Genomic DNA, 17,544 nt, shown 5'->3' with positions numbered 1-17,544 from the left:
ACACATATAATGGAATATTTCTCGGCCATAAGAAAAGATGAAATACTGCCATTTGTGACAACAGGGATAGATTTTGAGATTATCATAGTAAGCGAAATAAGTCAGACAGAAAAAGTCAAAAACCATAGGAGTTCACTCATATGTGGGATGTAAAACTGAAAGCAACAAAGGAACAAGACAAACAAACAAACAAAAACTCATAGACACAGACAACAGTTTAGTAGTTACCAGAGGGTAAGCGAGGAGGGGGAGGATAGTAGAAGAGAGTAAAGGGGGTCAAATACACGGTGATGGAAAGAGAACTGACTGGGTGGTGAATATACAATGCAGTATATAAATGATGAATTATAGAAATGTACACTTGAGACCTATATGATTTTACTAACCAATGTCACCCCAATAAACTTAATAAAGATAAAAAACGTAATTTGTAAACACCATGACACTTTGCCCTTAATTAGTTTAGCCTTTCTCTCCTAAGAGCCAGTACATAATCCTATATAACCACAATACCATGGTCATACCCAAGAAATTTAATATTGATACAATAGAGTCAATATTTATTTTTCCAGTTACTCCCAAAATGTCTTTTAACCTGTTTATTTTTCTTATTCTTAATGCAGCATCCAAACAAGTATTATATATTACATTTGATTTTCATGTTTTTTTTAGTCTTTTAACAGTTTTTTTTTTTGTCCTTTTTTCCTGTCTTTCATGATATTTATTAAAGAATTCAAGTCACCGGTTGTCTTGAGCAATGTCTCATTACTTGGATTTATCTGATTGTTTGCCCATGATAAAATTCAGGTTAAACTGTTTGGTAAGAACTCTATATAGGTGGTTTTGTTACTTCTCATTGCATTATATCAGGAAACACATAATATCAGTTTGTCTTATTACTAGTTGATCATTTAGGTAAAAGTTGGTTAAACAGGTATCCATCAGATGTCATCTTGCAAAATGTACTTCAGTCTCATATATCATTTCAAAATATAGGACTAATACAGTTTTTGGCAATCTGAAGTGTTTGTATTGTCTATAGATTACTAATAAAGTTTGTTCTTTCTCTTAGTCAAATTAGCTATAATAAGGCTAGATTCTGTATGAACGTAGAAGAATTGCACAGAACTATAAAATTTGGTGGGTCTGATTTTCTGTGACTGTAGATTTTTGAACACCAGTGAATTTGTGCAAGAGTTGTTTCTGTCATACTTGAGTCTTAGACACTTTTACCTATAGCAAATTATACCAGTAAAATCCATTTTGCTTTCATCCTAAGAGAATTCAGTAGTCTGCCTAAAACTTCTATAAGTTAAATCTATATGTAAGTATATAAAGGTAATAGAAAAAAAACCAATGATTTTAAAATAAATGTCCTCTAAACTTGTTTCTTTATCTTCTTTTGACATATATGTAATTAAGGCTTTCAACTAAATGCTAATTTGCCTGCCTAGTTTATGCATAACTGTAAAAGTGACATTTATATTCCAGGTTTGGGTTGGCACCATTGGGTCCGGCCCCAAGGGTCGGAATCTCTGCGCTACCTTCCAGCACACAGAAACATTTGAGTTCCAGGATGAAGTGGGAGCACTTTTGTTATCTGTATGCCAGACTGTGAGCCAAGGAATTTTGTGTTTCTTGCCATCTTACAAGGTAAGGGAATATTTTTGTTTCTTTTGCCTATAAAAAATCACGTGGAATTACCATGATAAGCTTCATAGGATCAATAGCAACAGAATTATAGTTTTCTAAACATTATATATGGTTTTAATTATTTATTAAGACACTTCCTAATTATTCTATCTCTGTTTTACTTGAAAGTCTAAAAGACTAAGTACATACCCACACACACACCAAATTTTGTTTATCAGTTCATCTGTTGATGGTCACAGGTTGTTTCCACCTTTTGGCTGTTGTGAATAATGCTGCCAATAACATTAGTATACAATTATCTGCTTGACCCCTGCTTTCAATTCATTTGGATATGTACCTAGAAATGAAATTTCTGTGTCATATAGTAATTCTGTATAACTTTTTGAGGAACTGACATACTGTTTTCCACAGTGACTGTACAATTTTAGATTCCCACTATTAATGCACAAAGGTTTTTATTTTCTTCACATCCTTGCCAACGTTTATTTATTTTGTTTTTTGGGTAATAGCCATCCTAATACATATGCAGTGGTATCTCCCTGTGGTTTTGATTTGCATCCTTCTAATGGCTAGTGATGTTTCATATGCTTATCGGCCATTTGTATATCTTCTTTGGAGAAATGACTATTCATGTTCTTTCTTCATATTTGAATAGGTTTTTTTGTTACTGTTTAATTATAGAAGTTATTTATATATTTTAGATATCAATCCCTTATATATGCTTTATAAGTATTGTCTCCCATCATGTGAGTTGCCTTTTCATTCTGTTGATAGTGTCCTTTGATGCACAAAAGTTTTAAATTTTGATGAAGTTCAATTTTCTATTTTTTCTTTTGTTATATGTGCTTTCGGTGTCATAACCAAGAAATCATTGCCATGAAGATTTTCCCCTATGTTTTTTCTAAGGGTTTAATAGTTTAATGGTTACATTTCGATAGTTAATCCATTTCGAGATAATTTTTGTATATGGTGTAAGGTATGGACCCACTCCATTTTTGTCTGTGTGGATATCTTGTCTTCCCATCACCATTTGTTGAATGGCCTTGGTACCCTTGTTTAAAATCCGGTGACCATATATGTAAGGGGTTATTTCTGGACTTTCTGTTCTATTCCCTTGTCTGTATATGTCATTATGCAGTTACTGTTTGATTACTTTAGCTTTGCATTAGTTTTGAAATCAAGAAGTGTGAATCCTCCAACTTTGTTCATTTTCAAGATTGTTTTTGGCTACTTGGAGTTCCTCAAGATTCCTTATGCTTTTAGGATGGGTTTTTCTGTTTCTGCAAAAGAATGCTGTTGGAATCGCATTGAATCTGCATTTTGTTATGTAGTATTTTCCTAATAATGTCTTCCAATTTATGAACATGGTGTTTCTTTTCATTTATATATATCTTGTTTAAATTTTTTCAGCGGTGTTTTGTAGTTTTCAGTGTAGAAATCTTTCATCTCCTTGGTTAAATTTATTCCTAAGTATTGTTTTTAATGCTATTACAAATGAAATTGTTTTCTTAATTTCCTTTTTGAGTTGTTCACTACTGTTGTATGGAAATGGAACTGATTTTTGTGTATTCATTTTATATCCTGCAACTTTGCTGAATTTATTATTTGCTCTAGAAGTTTTTTAAGGTTTTCTATTTATAAGACCATATCGTCTGCCAGCAAAGATCATTTTACTTCTTCCTTACCAATTTAGATGCCTTTTATTTCTCTTGCCTGCTTACTCTGGATAGAACTTCCACTATTATGTTGAGAAGAGGTGGTACAGGATGGCACCCATGTTCCATTTAGTGTAATGTTGGCTTTTGGTTTTTCATATATTGCTATATCATGTTGAGGAAGTTTCTTTCCATTTCTAGTTTATTGATCATTTTTTGTCATTAGTGTTTTTTCTGCATTTTATTGATGATCATGGTGGTTTTTTGGTCCTTCATTCTGTTAATGTTGTGTATTTTATTAATTGATTTCTGTATGTTGAACCACTCTTGCATATTGAAAATAAATCCCAATTGGTCATTTGTGCATAATCCTTTTAGTATGTTGTTAAATTTGGTTTGCTAGCATTTTGTTGAGGATTTTTGCATCAATATTCATAAGGAATATTGGTCTTTAGTTTTCTTTGTAGTGTCTTTACCTGTCTTTGCTATCAGGGTGATACTAGCTTCATAGAATACGATAGTAAGTATTCTCTACTCTTCAATTTTTTGGAAGAGTTTGAGTAAGATTGGTGTTAATTCTTTAAATGTTTGATAGAATTCACCAGTGAAGCCACCTGGTCCAGGGATTTTCTTTGTTGGAGTATTTTTGATTACTGAGTCAATCTCCTTACTAGTTTTGAATCTATTTAGATTTTCTATCTTTTCATGAATCAGTTTTTGTAGATGTGCATTTCTAGGAATTTGTCCATTTTTATCTAGGTTATCCATTTTGGTGGCATACAATTGTTCATAATATTCTTTTATAATCCTTATTTCTGTAAAATTGGTAGTAATTTCCCCACTTTCTTTAGTGTGTTTGGTAAGTTGAGTCTTTCCCTTTTTTTTCTTAGTCAATCTGATGAAAGGTTTATCAATTTTGTTGATCTTTTCAAAGAACCAACTTTTGGTTTTGTTGATTTTTTTCTATTCTTTATTTCATTTATCTCTTCTGTAATCTTTATTATTTTCTTCTGTCAGTTTTATTTGCTCTTCTGTTCTAATACCTTAAGGTATAAAATTAAATTACTGGTTTGAGATCTTTCTCTTTTTTGTTTTTTTAAGTGTGTGATTACAGCAATAAATTGACCTCTTAGGACTGCTTTCTTTGCATCCCATAAGTTTTGAAATGTGTTTTTATTTTCGTATTTCCAAAGGTACTTTCTAATTCCTCTTGTGATTTCTTCTTTGACCTACTGGTTATTTAAAAAGTGTTTGTTTGATTTCCTAACATTTGTGAATTTTGTGGTTTCCTTCTGTCATGGATTTCTAGTTTTATTCCATATGCAATCGAAAAAGACATTTTATAGATTACAATCTTTTTAAATTTATTAAGAATTGTTTTGTGAATTAACATATGGTCTCTCCTGGAAAATATTGCATGTGCATTTGGCAAAAACGTGTACTCTGTTGTTGAGTGTTGTTATATTTACTTATTAGGTGTATTTGATTTATAGTGCTGTTCAAGTCCTATTTCCTTACTTATCTCTATTGAATTTCTATTGATTATTGAAAGTGGAATATTGAAACCATCAATTATTGTAGAATTTTCAGTTTCTTCCTTCAACTCTACTGTTGTTTGCTTCATATATTTGGGGGCTCTAATATTGGTGCATATGTTTATAATTGTTATATATTCTTAATGAATTGACCCATTTATCAATATATGGTATGCTTTGTCCCTTGTAACAATTTTTTACTTAGTCTGTTTTGTCTGTTATTAGTAAAGGTACCCCACCTCTCTTTCTGTTACCATTTGAATGGAATTTCTTTTTCATCCTTCCACTGTTAATCTTCACATATTTAGACCTAAGTAAATGTCTTGTACTCAACATAAAGTTGGACCGTGTTTTGTTTTTACTCTATTCTGCCAATGTCTGTCTTTTGATTGGAGAGTGTAATCTGTTTATGTTTAAAGTAATAAATGATAAGAGACTTCAGCTATTTTGTTATTTAATTTTTGTATGTCTTACAACTTTTATGTCTCATTTTCTCATCACTGCCTTCTTTCTTGTTTAGTTGATTTTTTTGTAGTTATATATATTAATTTTTCATTTTCTTTCATGTATATTTAATAGATGTTTTCTTTGTGGTTATCATTGGGATTACCCATAACTCTCTAAAGTTATAAGAATCTGATTTGAATTGATACCAACTTAACTTCATTTGTATACAAAAACTCCACTCGTAAACCACTTCACTCCCCCTTTATGTTATTGATGTCACATACTACTTATTTATACATGTGTGCCTGATTACAAATTTATAATAATTTTTTGTGCATTTGCCTTTTAAATCCTGTAGAAAATTAAAAATAGAGTTGCAAACTGAAATTACATTTATAGTGGCTTCATATTTGCTCATGTTAATATTTACCTTTATTGGAGATTTTTATATCAGTATACAATTTTAATTTACTGTGTAGTATCCTTTAGTGTTTTTTTATTATATTTTTGTTTTTTTATAGTCTTTTAATTCTAATATTTTTCAATTACAGTAGACGTTTAATATTATATTAATTTCAGGTATACAGCATAGTGATTAGACATTTATATAACTTATGAAATGATTCCCCCATAAGTCTAGTATCCTCTTCATTTCAAAATGAAGGACTCCCTTTAGCATCTCTTATAGGGCAGGTCTAGTGTAATGAACTTTCTCAGCTTTTGTTTATCTGCATAATTTCTCCCTCATTTTTGAAGGACAGTTTTTTTGCCAGATATTGAATTCTTGTTTATTAGCTTATTTCTTTAGCACTTTATATATATTCCCATTGCTTTCTGGCCTCCCAAGGTTTCTGATGAGAAATGAGCTTATGATCTTATTGAGGATCCTTTGTATGTGATGAGTTGCTTGTCTCATGCTTACTTTTTTTCCTCTGTCTTTTGACAGTTTAATTTATAAAGTGTCTTTGTGTGGGTCACTTTTGATTTATCCTAATTGGACTTCATTAAGCTTCTGGGATTTGTAAATTCATTTCTTTCATCATATTTGGGAAATTTTTAGCCATAATTTCTTAAAATATTTGAATTGAGTAATAATAGAAATACAAAGTATCATAATTTATGCAGTGTACCTGAAGTTAGAGGGAAAATGTTAACTTTTAATGCTTGTTAGAAAGAAAAAAGATCTTAAAATCATAATGTGTTTCCACCTTATCTCTAAAGAGGAAAATAAACAAGTAAATAGAGGAAAGGAAATAATGAAGAACAAAATTCAATAAAATAGAAAATTGAGAAATAATAGAAACAAATCAATGAAATGAAGATCTGTACTGATTATTAGAATGTGTTAATAAAATTAATAAAATCAAGCAAGACCAGTCAAGATAAAAAGGGAAGAAAAATGACCAATAATAAGAAGTACAAGAGAACATCGTTACAGGTTCTGTTGAATTAAAAAAATAATAAAAGAATATTTTCAACAACTTTCTGCTAGGCAGTTAAACAACTTATATGAAATACACAAGTTCCTTGAAAGGCACAGGTTATCAAAATTGACTCAACAATAATCAGGTAATTCAAATAACATATCTGTTGAACAAATTGAAGTGGTAATATGAAATAAAATCCTTTCAGCAAAGAAAAGTGTAGGTTCAGATGTCTTCATTGATGAATTCTATCAAGAAAAAGTATCAGTACTACACAAACTCAGAAAATAGAGGAAAAGAAAGCACTTCCCACCTCATCAGGCAAGCAGAGCTCTGATACCAAAGCCAAACAAGGCATTACAAGAAAACAAAACTAGACTCACAGAGATCTAAAAGTCATTAACAAAAAATTGGTAAATTTAATCCATTAATATAAAAAGGATCATACATCATAACCAGTGGGTTTTATCCTGGGAAGCCAATGGTAGTTTAGTCTTCAAAAACCAACTATTATAATTCACCACATCAACAGGATAAATTAAAAAAACCACATGTTCATCTAAAAAAGTGCTGATAAAGCATTTTACAAAATTTAATGCCAATTCATGATATAAACTCTTAGTAAACAAAGAACAACCTGATAAAGGGAATTTAAGAGAAACTTACAGCTAACATCCTGCTTAATATTGTAAGACTAAATGCTTTTTTGCCTACGTTCAGGAATAAGGAACAGATGTCAGTTCTTATTACATTCATGCACTGCTTAACAACAGGAATATGTTCTGAGATATGCATTGTTAGGCAATTTTGTTAACCTGTGAACATCAGAGTATACCTTTACACACCTAGAGGGTATAGCCTGCAATACACCTAGGCTGTATGGTAGAGCCTATTGCTCATAGGCTATAAGCCTGTGCAGCATGTTACTGCACCAACAACACAAGATTAAATCAAGCAAAAAAAAAATTATGCAATCAACACAGTAAACAGGAGATGTATGAGGCTGCTGCTAGTGTAACTTGGAATAGTATTTTATAGCAAACTTTTTTTGTAAAAGTAGAAAGAATACATTCTAAAATAATGATAAAAAGTATAGTAAATATATAAACCAATAACATAATTATTATCATTATCAAGTATTATGTACTGTACATAGTTGTGTGTGCTGTACTTTTATATGACTGGCAGCACAGTACTTTTGTTTCCACCAGCATCACCACAAATACCTGAGTAATGAATTGAGCTATGACGTTACATTGGCTGCGATGTCACTAAACGCTAGGAATTTTTCAGCATTGTTATAATCTCATGGGACCACTGTCGTATATTTGATCCATCATTGACTGAAACCTCATTATGTGGCACATGCCTGTACTTCCTGTTCAGCATTGTACTTTATCCCGTACAGTTAGGCAAGAAAAGGAAGTAAAAGTTATAAAGATTTGAAGAGATGAAATAAAGTTGTTTCTGTTCAGACATCATGATTTTGCACTTAGAAAATCTTAGAAAAAGGTATCTACAAAACAACCATTAAAATTAATAACTGAATGTAGCAAGCTCTCAGTCTAAGAATGTCAATATACATAAACACATTATATGTCTATAATAATAATGAACTCTTATATTTTAAAGTAATACCAATTAAAATAGCATTAAAAATCATGAAGTTATTTGCATGATATGCATGACCCAAACACTAAAAAGTACAAAACATTGCTGACAGAAATTAAAGCCTATATATAAAATCTACATAAATGTAGAGATACCATGTTCACAAGTTGGAAGTCCCAGTATTAAGGTGTCTATTCTCTTGAAGTTGATCTATATAGTCAAGCCAATCTTAGTAATAATTCCAACAGGCTATTTTTTTTAAAGAAATTGACATGATTCTATAATTCACACAAAAATATAAATCACATAGATTTTTTTTTAATTTAGAAAAAGTAAAAACAAAGTGGAAGTCTTAAATATCTGGTTTCAAGATTTACTGTAAAGCTACAGGAATCAAGACAGTTAGGTATGGGTATAAGGATAGTTATATATATCAGTGGAACAAAATAAGGTTCAGGAAAAGGTCCGTGTGTGTATGTGTGTGTGTGTATATACATATATATTATATGGTGAATTGGTTTTTGACAAAGATGCCAAGGTAATTTAATAGAGAAGAAATGGAATACTTCTAGAGTCATATGGGATAAAATGAATACTGACACCTCATAACCTTATACAAAAATTAACTCGGAACTCAAAAATATACCTTATAACCTTACACAAAAATTTACTCTAAATTGATCATGTATCTAAACATAAAAGCTAAAACATAAAAACTAAAATCACCTCTTCAATGACCTTATCTCCAAATACAGTCACATTCTCAGGTATTGGATGGAGGTTAGGGTTTCAACATTATCAATTTTGGGGGAAAACAGCTCAGCCCATAACAGGGCACAAAGGAACTTTTTGTAAATGTAAATGTTTCATATTTTGATATAGTGGGAGTTTCTTGGGTACATGTATTTGTGAAAACTCATTGAACTGTTCACTTAAAATGGGTATATTTTGTTACATATATAAATTATAACACAATAAACTTGCTTTTTTAAATAGCAAATTGCTAGCACAGACAAAGCAGAAGAATTACAAATTCTCATTGCAAATCTGATTAAAATTTCATTAAATTATGTTTATCTGGAAAGGATAATATCAGATCTTCCCACACAGAAATATGGTGTCTATATTGTGGAATGTTTTTGCCTCCTTCAGTAAAATTAGGTGGTTAAACCAACAATCAAACAGTGCCCTTACCACTTTTCCCTAAGTGCATAAACAAATATATTCTGCCTTTCATTAGGTCAGCTAGTATTCTAATTAAATAGCTGAAAAAATTAGCTTTTTGATATGAAAATCTATATGTTCAAATATAGTTTAAATTCAGTGTAAAGCGAATGCTTAGAATTGTTTACACAAGTTTAAATGCCGTGAGTTTTTAGGTAATCAATGTTATGTTATAGTTTACATTCCCAACAAGTTGCTACTTCACCTTCATGAAGCCTGGAATGTTTTAATAATGTAGGTACGAAAGGTAGGCAAGAGTTCAGCTAAAGCAAATTATCAGCCAGAAAAAAATAAGAAGGGAAAGATGTTTAAAGATTTCAAAATGCCAAACAAAATAATGAAATTCTGGTTTTATGTTATGAATAATATGTTTATATTGATGACAACTTTAAGATCAGAATGCTATTAACATCTAATATTAGATATCATTCCATAATTACGATGTAACAGGCACAATTGATAAAATATTATTGTGTTATAAACATATAATTCATAATTCTAAAGCATATCTAATTATAATAACATTGTAAACAGCTTCCATAGAAAGAGCAGTTATGATGATGAATCAACTAAAGTTTATAGGCATTAGCACTTTTCATTGGATACTTTGTCTTTGATAAGACACACCAGACTTTTCTACATCTTAATGTAGACAGATTGGCAACATAAACACTAATGGTTTTTATCTTAACCTTGTTTAAGAGCTTCTTATATTTCTAAGTAATTTTTACTTTCTTATATGCTGTGATACCCTGTGAGTATCAGTTCTGATACTCATTTTCAGATTTTTTTTTTTGCTAGCACTGCTATTGATTTTTACCACAAACAACACTTTTTAGTGTATATTCACCATCTTCTAACAATAAAAAAAATCTTAAAAATGACAGTTGTAACATTGCTTCATAGTAAACATATATTTTCTAAATAAATGAAAATTTAAGTAAAATTAAGAACAGTGGTTTATTATAATAAGCATTGCATACTTAAATGTTACTTTGGGATAGTTTTCATGTCGTGATTGTACTCTATGAGTTTGAAAAGATCCACAATATATGGGTTATTGGGTTGTTGTGTTTTTTCCATATGTAGGTGATTACCATACTAAAAAAGTTCATTTATCATGAAGCATTAAAATTAAAGACATGGGAAGTTTTGAAAATTTGGTGTGATACTGCAAGCAGCTATATCTTCACAATCAAAAAAATGCTTAAAACAATGACAGTGCCTCTAAAAATCAATATTCTAGCATAGAGGAGAAAATTTTTCTTTTTTAATTCATAATTTTAAGCTAGTTTCTAGTATCTAATTACTTAGTTTGATTCTTGTTATATTTTTCAAAATCTTGAATTTTTGAAAATTTGGGAAGCCCTCTGATTATTTCTCTTCTTTAAAAAAATTTTTTTAATCTTAAATTGGTCTTCTTCCTTTCTGTTCTTACAAAGAAACTATGTTTTGAGATATAATTCACATACCAGATAATTCACCCTTTTAAAATAAAGAATTCAGTAGTTTTTAGTATATTTACAAAGTTGTACAACCACCATTGTTGTCTAATTCCAGAACATTTTCTTCACCCCAAAAAGAAACCCCTTATTCTTGGTAGCAGTCACTTCCCACCCCCTACCTCCCCTTAACTTCTGATAACCACAAATCTATTGGACTCTTCATATAAATGGAATCATACAATATATGGCCTTTTGTGTGTGGCTTCTTCACAGAGCATAATGTTTTCAAGGTTCATCTATGTTGTGGGATGTACATTCTTTTTTATGGATAAATCTTCGTATCTTTGAATTTAAAGGGTGTCTTTTGTAGACGTATAGTTGGGTCATTTAAAAAAAATCTATTCTGTTAATCTCTGCCTTTTAACTTGAGTGTTTACATTTCACGCAATTATTGACAAGGTAGTTTTTACATCTACCACTTTGCTATTTGTTTTGTTCATGTCATCTTCCCCCATTCCTACATTGCTGCTTTTTTGTGTATGTGTTAAATAGATATTTTTCTAATGTGCTGTTTTAATTTCCTTGAGTTTCTTTTATGATATATTTTTTAGTTATTTTCTTAATGGTTGCCCTGGAAATTTTAATAAACATCTTAATTTATAACAATGTAGTTTTGATTGATGCTAACTTAATTTCAATATTTGATATTTCAGTATTTCAGTATTTCAATATTTGATCCTATATAGTTGTATCATGTTCCACTTTCCTTCTGCTATTATTGTAATAAAAATTGTATATTTATACAATTATATGTTCATCAATACAGGTTTATAATTACTGCTTTATGCAGTTGTCTTTTAAATCAGATAGGAGACAAAAAGTTGCAAACATAAAATAGATTTATACTTTTTTTTATATTTACATATGCTATGTTGTTATTTTACCAGTGCTTTAATTTTTTAATTCTTCACATGGATTTTAGTTACTACCTAGTGTCCCTAAAAATTCATTCTTAAATAGAGTCCAAACCTTGCAACTCTCTCAGTTGTAATCTAGTGTCATTATCCTGGAGCCCTGTTGAGGTGATGTAAGAAGGGGCAGCATCCTCTAATTCTATGATTGAGACATCTATGATATGAGACTTAATCATATGTCCCTGGGCTGTGACATTCACATGTGTTTCTTAGCTCTTAACTCATCTCCTTGGTGAGACAGAAAAAATAGAGGGTTCTGGAATTCAGATAATTTTCCTTTTCCCCAATTCAGGTAAGGCTCTGGCAAAGTCTTCTTCCTTTGGGAGATTGGCCTTTGTTATGGGGAATGCCTTGAGTGTTTTTCAAAGTGGTTACTTTTTCCTCCCCCCTGCTGGGAACAGGAGGGTTTTTCTTGACTCTTTACTGTGAGAACCTCCTGGGGTTCCTGAAGGTAATATGTATAAAAATGTGAGGGACCCTTAAGATTACTGCCTCTAGGAATTTCTCACTTTTGTACTAGTATACACTGTCCCTCCAGCAATTCATCAGAATTATCATTTGAGTGTTCCTACCAATTTATGGTTCTAGTGGCTTCTGTTCCCAATAAGCAGACCTGCACTGTGATTCTCTGTATTCATCTGTCTTTCCAGATTTCAGGGTGGCAGTTTGTCTGTGACCTCAATTCTCTGACATGTCCAAGGAAAGTCTTTGATTTTTCAGTTTGTTCAGATTTTGTTCTCGATGTCAGATGGGCGTGATGACTTCCAAGTTCTTTACGTATCAGAGCTGAAAGTAGAAGGCCAAATTTTATTTTTAAAAATGTACTTTCAACTGAGTTTCGGAACATAGATATAATTTAAAAGATCAAACCAACACATAAGTCTTTCATCCGTATCATTGTCAGCTGTTACACAGTACGGTGACTGGGGTTTTTAAATGTATCATGTCATCTATTTTTCATTTTGGAGGGGCTTGACATTGGACATGCAGAAGGCGTGAGACCTTACATTAGAACTTATTTCAGGGGAAAATTTGGAACCAAGATTGAAATATAAGTAGAAGGGTTTTATTAAATTTTTATTGTTGCATAACAAATTATCACAAATTTAGCACCTTAAAGCAACATACACTTATTATCTCAGTCTTTCGTCGAGTCAGGAGTTTGTGTATGCCTTAGGTGGGTTTTCTCCTCATGATCTCACAGGGCTATCAGGTGTCAGCTGAGCTTGCAGTCTCATTAGAGGCCTGACTAGAGAAAGATTAGCTTCCAAGTGCCCTTAGTTTGTTGGCAGAATTTATCTCCTTATGGCTGTAGGACTGAGGTACCCAGTTTCTTACAGGCTTTTGGCTGGAACCATGTCTTAGCTCTCAGAGGCTGCCCTCATGTGATTAAAGCTGTTCTCTTAACCACATGGCAGCTTACTTTTTCAAAGCCAACAGGGTGACTTTCAAGAGGGTAGTCTGTCTTTTAAGGGCATTCACCTAATTAAGCCAGGTCCACCCAGGATAATGTCCCTTTGATTAGCTCAGAATCAGTTGGACCTTAATCACATCTGCAAAATCCCTTCACCTTTGCTACATAATATATAACCTAATCATGGAAGGGAAATCTTATTTACATTTATCCCATCTTATACCCAAGGGAGGGAGTTATATACAGTATGCGGTGTGTGCAGAGGGCACGAATCTTGGGGGCCATCTTAGACTTCTTCCTACACAGGGTTAAATTTTTGTCAGGGCAAAAAAAAAGGGTCAAGAAGAATCATTGGGATAAAGATTTACTACTTTGGCTTATGCAGAGAAGATGAATTAATTAAAGTGAAATGACATTCATGAAACATAGTCAAGTAGAAAAGGCATCATGACTGGCACATAGTAAGTTCTTCATAGATGCATGTTGAATGAACACATAAATGATTGAATATTAACTCTTCTTGTTTCAAGTCTTTCTTATTGTATCTAAAAATCAGAAATATTTAATTAATTTTTTTTTTTTTTTAAGATTTTTTTGGGCAAAGGGAACAGGACTTTATTGGGGAACAGTGTGTACTTCTAGGCCCTTTTTCCAGGTCAAGTTGTTGTCCTTTCAATCTTAGTTGTGGAGGGTGCCGTTCAGCTTCAAGTTGTTGTCCTTTCAGTCTTAGTTGTGGACCTTTCAGTCTTAGTTGTGGAAGGCGCAGCTCAGCTCCAGGTCCAGTTGCTGTTTCTAGTTGTAGGGGGCGCAGCCCACTGTCCCTTGCGGGAGTTGAGGAATTGAACTGGCAACCTTGTGGTTGAGAGCCCACTGGCCTATGTGGGAATCAAACCGGCAGCCTTCAGAGTTAGGAGCATGGAGCTTTAACCGCCTGAGCCACCGGGCCGGCCTAAAATCAGAGATATTTTAGATCTATAAACTACTGTTTGCCCAAAAATAAGACCTAGCCAGACCATCAGCTCTAATGTGTCATTTGGAGCAAAAAGTAATATAAGACCTGGTATTATATTATATTATATTACATTATATATTTTATACTATATTATACCTGGTATTATATTATATTATGTTATGTTATATACCTGGTATTATATTATGTTATACCTGGTATCCTGTCCTATTCTATTCTATTATAGCTGGTCTTATAGTAAAATAAGACTGGGTCTTATATTAATTTTTGCTCCAAAAGACGCATTAGAGCTGATGGTCCGGCTAGGTCTTATTTTCAGGGAAACACAGTAGCATCCCTCTGATTTGTGCCATTGTTCAATACATTCTAATTCTGCCTATTAGTGTTTATTTTTAGAAGGAACTTTTAATATCCTTAATTGGATTTCTTTAAAACACGAAATTATTTATGTTGAGAACTTTGATTACATTAAATTTCAAATTTTTTTCTGGGAAATCTAGTAGCTTCACTTTTATTTTTATTTATTCAATCCATTGAGGAAATAGTTACTAAATGTGTACTCTGTGTAAAGGACTATGCTAAGCCCTGTTGAAGATTCAAAAATAACAAGTTATCTCTTCAAGATTTCAGGTTGGTAGTTGTATAAAATACAGGTGCACAGGCAGTCGTTTGGCTCAGTGGTTAGTGCACGTTGCTCATAACACCAAAGTCGCCGGTTCGAGTCCCACATGGGCCAGTGAACTGCGCCCTCCACGACTAGATTGAAAAATGACTTGACATGGAGCTGATGGGTCCTGGAAAAACACACTGTTCCCCAATATTCCCCAATAAAAATAATAAATAATAATAATAATAAAGAATATGTATGTATGCAAATCCCTATGGTAGTTGATAAATTCTTTAATCATTAGGGAGATAAAGGAAACTTTATACAGAGTTAAGAGTAGGAAGAGGCCACATTTGATTGAATGAAACAGGGATGCTTCTTAGAGGAGATTGTATTTAAATGGGTGTTAATCAAAAAGGTGGGTAGATTTCTAATGGTAGATAGGGAGTGAGGAGTATAGCTTTCTAGACTAAGGATAGCATTAGCAAAGTCGTAAAAAATATTTTTATAACCATGAAGTTTAGCTTAGCTTGTGTGAAAGAATTTAAGGGCAAGACTGGACAGAAGGTTGCAGATTTTCATAAAAGAAACATAAAAGTCTAAAGTATTCATACCACACATTTCAATGGTAAATATTTCTCCCTGTGTGTCTAGATAATTAGAATGGGTGATTTACTCCAAACTTTACTCTTTCCCTGAAAAAAATTAAACAAATTTCCTTTTGTTATAAATTGCAATTTTTGTGTAAGGATAAAAGTGAGAAAGTTGTCGTTCTAGAATTTTTTTCCCACACATTTCTTTCAGACCCTTCTAAAGTTACTACAAATTATAGTCATTTTGTGAAGAATACCATTCTTCCACTAAGATAAATTTGACTTTGACTCTCTATTGTCATTTAACTAGTAGCACCACTGCTTTACAACTGTGACAGATCATTTTTATGGGTAGGAGTTTCCAAACAGCTTTTATGGATAGAAATGTTTCCATTAAATCATTTTGTAAAAAGACTCTGGTACCAAAGTAGCAAGTTGGATCTTTTTATTTGTACCTTGTAGACTCTTAATTTTCTTTTACATCTTTATGAATAAAATGCATGAACCATTTTCCCTGAGGGAGCATATCGCATTTACCACTGAATGTCAAATAAGGAATAAAATGCAAATGTTTCTGTTTATTCTGTATGATTTTTATAAGCATTGTTTAATATTAAATTTGTATGTTGTGAAATTTGAGTGCCACGTAGTTTGATGTTTTCATTTTTAAGCTATATTGCATTTAATTTAAGGGAGAAACCAAAGTGTTCCATTTAAAACGTTTTTCATTTTTTTCTTAGACACTTGAAGTTTCTATAGATAATGGATTTGCCTTATTTTAAGTGAAACTGAGCCCGCTTAAGGAAAATTTTCTACAGTGTTAAGTAGAAAGAATCTTCATGGTATTGAGGCCTTTGGGATTGTGTTAGGGAGGTTCTACATCTCTGAGAGAACTTCTGTTCTTTTTTATTAAACTATATTCATTTATTTGTTCATTCCTTTATTAATTTATTCATTTGACAAACATTTATTGGGCACATACTACATTCTTGGTAGATAATTCAAATGGCCTGGACAAGGTCATATGTTTAATTAGTGAAAACACTCACCTTAGAACTCTTGATTTTTCTAGTCCTGTGCTGTCTTCATAATAGCATTCTAGAGCTTGATATGCGAAACACAATTCACCTGATAAATATTAATTTGATCTATTATTTTTATTTAGAACAATATGCACATGTGTACATGTACGTATATATTGGTATGTCAGTATTTATATTGGCTTTTCATATTTGGCTTTGTGAGCTAAACTGTTATCCTTAGGAAGGTAGATAAATATAACAGCTACTCTGAAGGGGTATGCTTAAAAGCTACTTTGAGTGATGAAATATTCTGAAAAATAGTAATTAGAAAGTAGCTATTTAACCAATTTTTTGCTTTGTTTTGTTTTTGTGTGTGTGTATGCATGTATACAGTCATTCATACCTTTTATCTGTAAATAACATACATACATTTGTGCCACATGTGGCTCCAAAAAAGCTTTGTAGAAATAGATTGATTATAATTTTTTAAGTGAAAATTTTAGGGATAATAAGAGCAGGGAAGTTAATATTAAACTAGAGTGAAGGAAATCTGGCCTGGTAATCTAGTTTGAAGAGGCAAAGAACAAGTAATAAATCTAGAAACTGTCTGTGCATCCTCCATTCCCTATCCTTGGTTCTAAACTACATTTTTCATGGATGAAAGATATGGAAAGCACTTTGGGGGAAATGGCAGGCAAGTTAGTTAACTTTAACTTTTGATTAATTTACTGCACATTCCATATGAAAGCACTTTATTTGAACTTGATATGGGCTAGACAAACTTGAGGCTCCAGGCATTCATCTTGGTTACAATCTTTAATGTCCATCTATAGTTAATCTTCGTAATAGTGACCTTGATGAAATGGTATCCTCCAAATACACTTATCAGATAGGCTATCCTAGAGGTAATGGAAAAGAGAAGCTGACAGACCAAATTAAGATGCTTGAATCACATAGTTTATTAAATTAA

At 31.9% G+C, this 17,544-nt stretch overlaps 1 protein-coding gene across 1 annotated transcript in view; it reads left to right on the top strand.

The window, feature by feature from the left end:
• The window catches only part of BRIP1 (BRCA1 interacting DNA helicase 1), a 153,051-nt gene that overhangs the window by 67,831 nt on the left and 67,676 nt on the right, over positions 1–17,544 (top strand). Inside the window, 1 exon segment of the mRNA XM_019732469.3 lies at positions 1,492–1,653. Within this exon segment, the coding sequence (XP_019588028.3) occupies positions 1,492–1,653 (162 nt within the window).

This window comes from Rhinolophus sinicus, chromosome 12, assembly GCF_057876585.1.
Source record: "Rhinolophus sinicus isolate RSI-liver-muscle chromosome 12, RSI-T2T, whole genome shotgun sequence".
In the NCBI taxonomy this organism is placed as follows: domain Eukaryota; kingdom Metazoa; phylum Chordata; class Mammalia; order Chiroptera; family Rhinolophidae; genus Rhinolophus; species Rhinolophus sinicus.
Note: the sequence above shows the minus strand (reverse complement) of the source record. Positions and strands in the feature narration are given on the sequence as shown.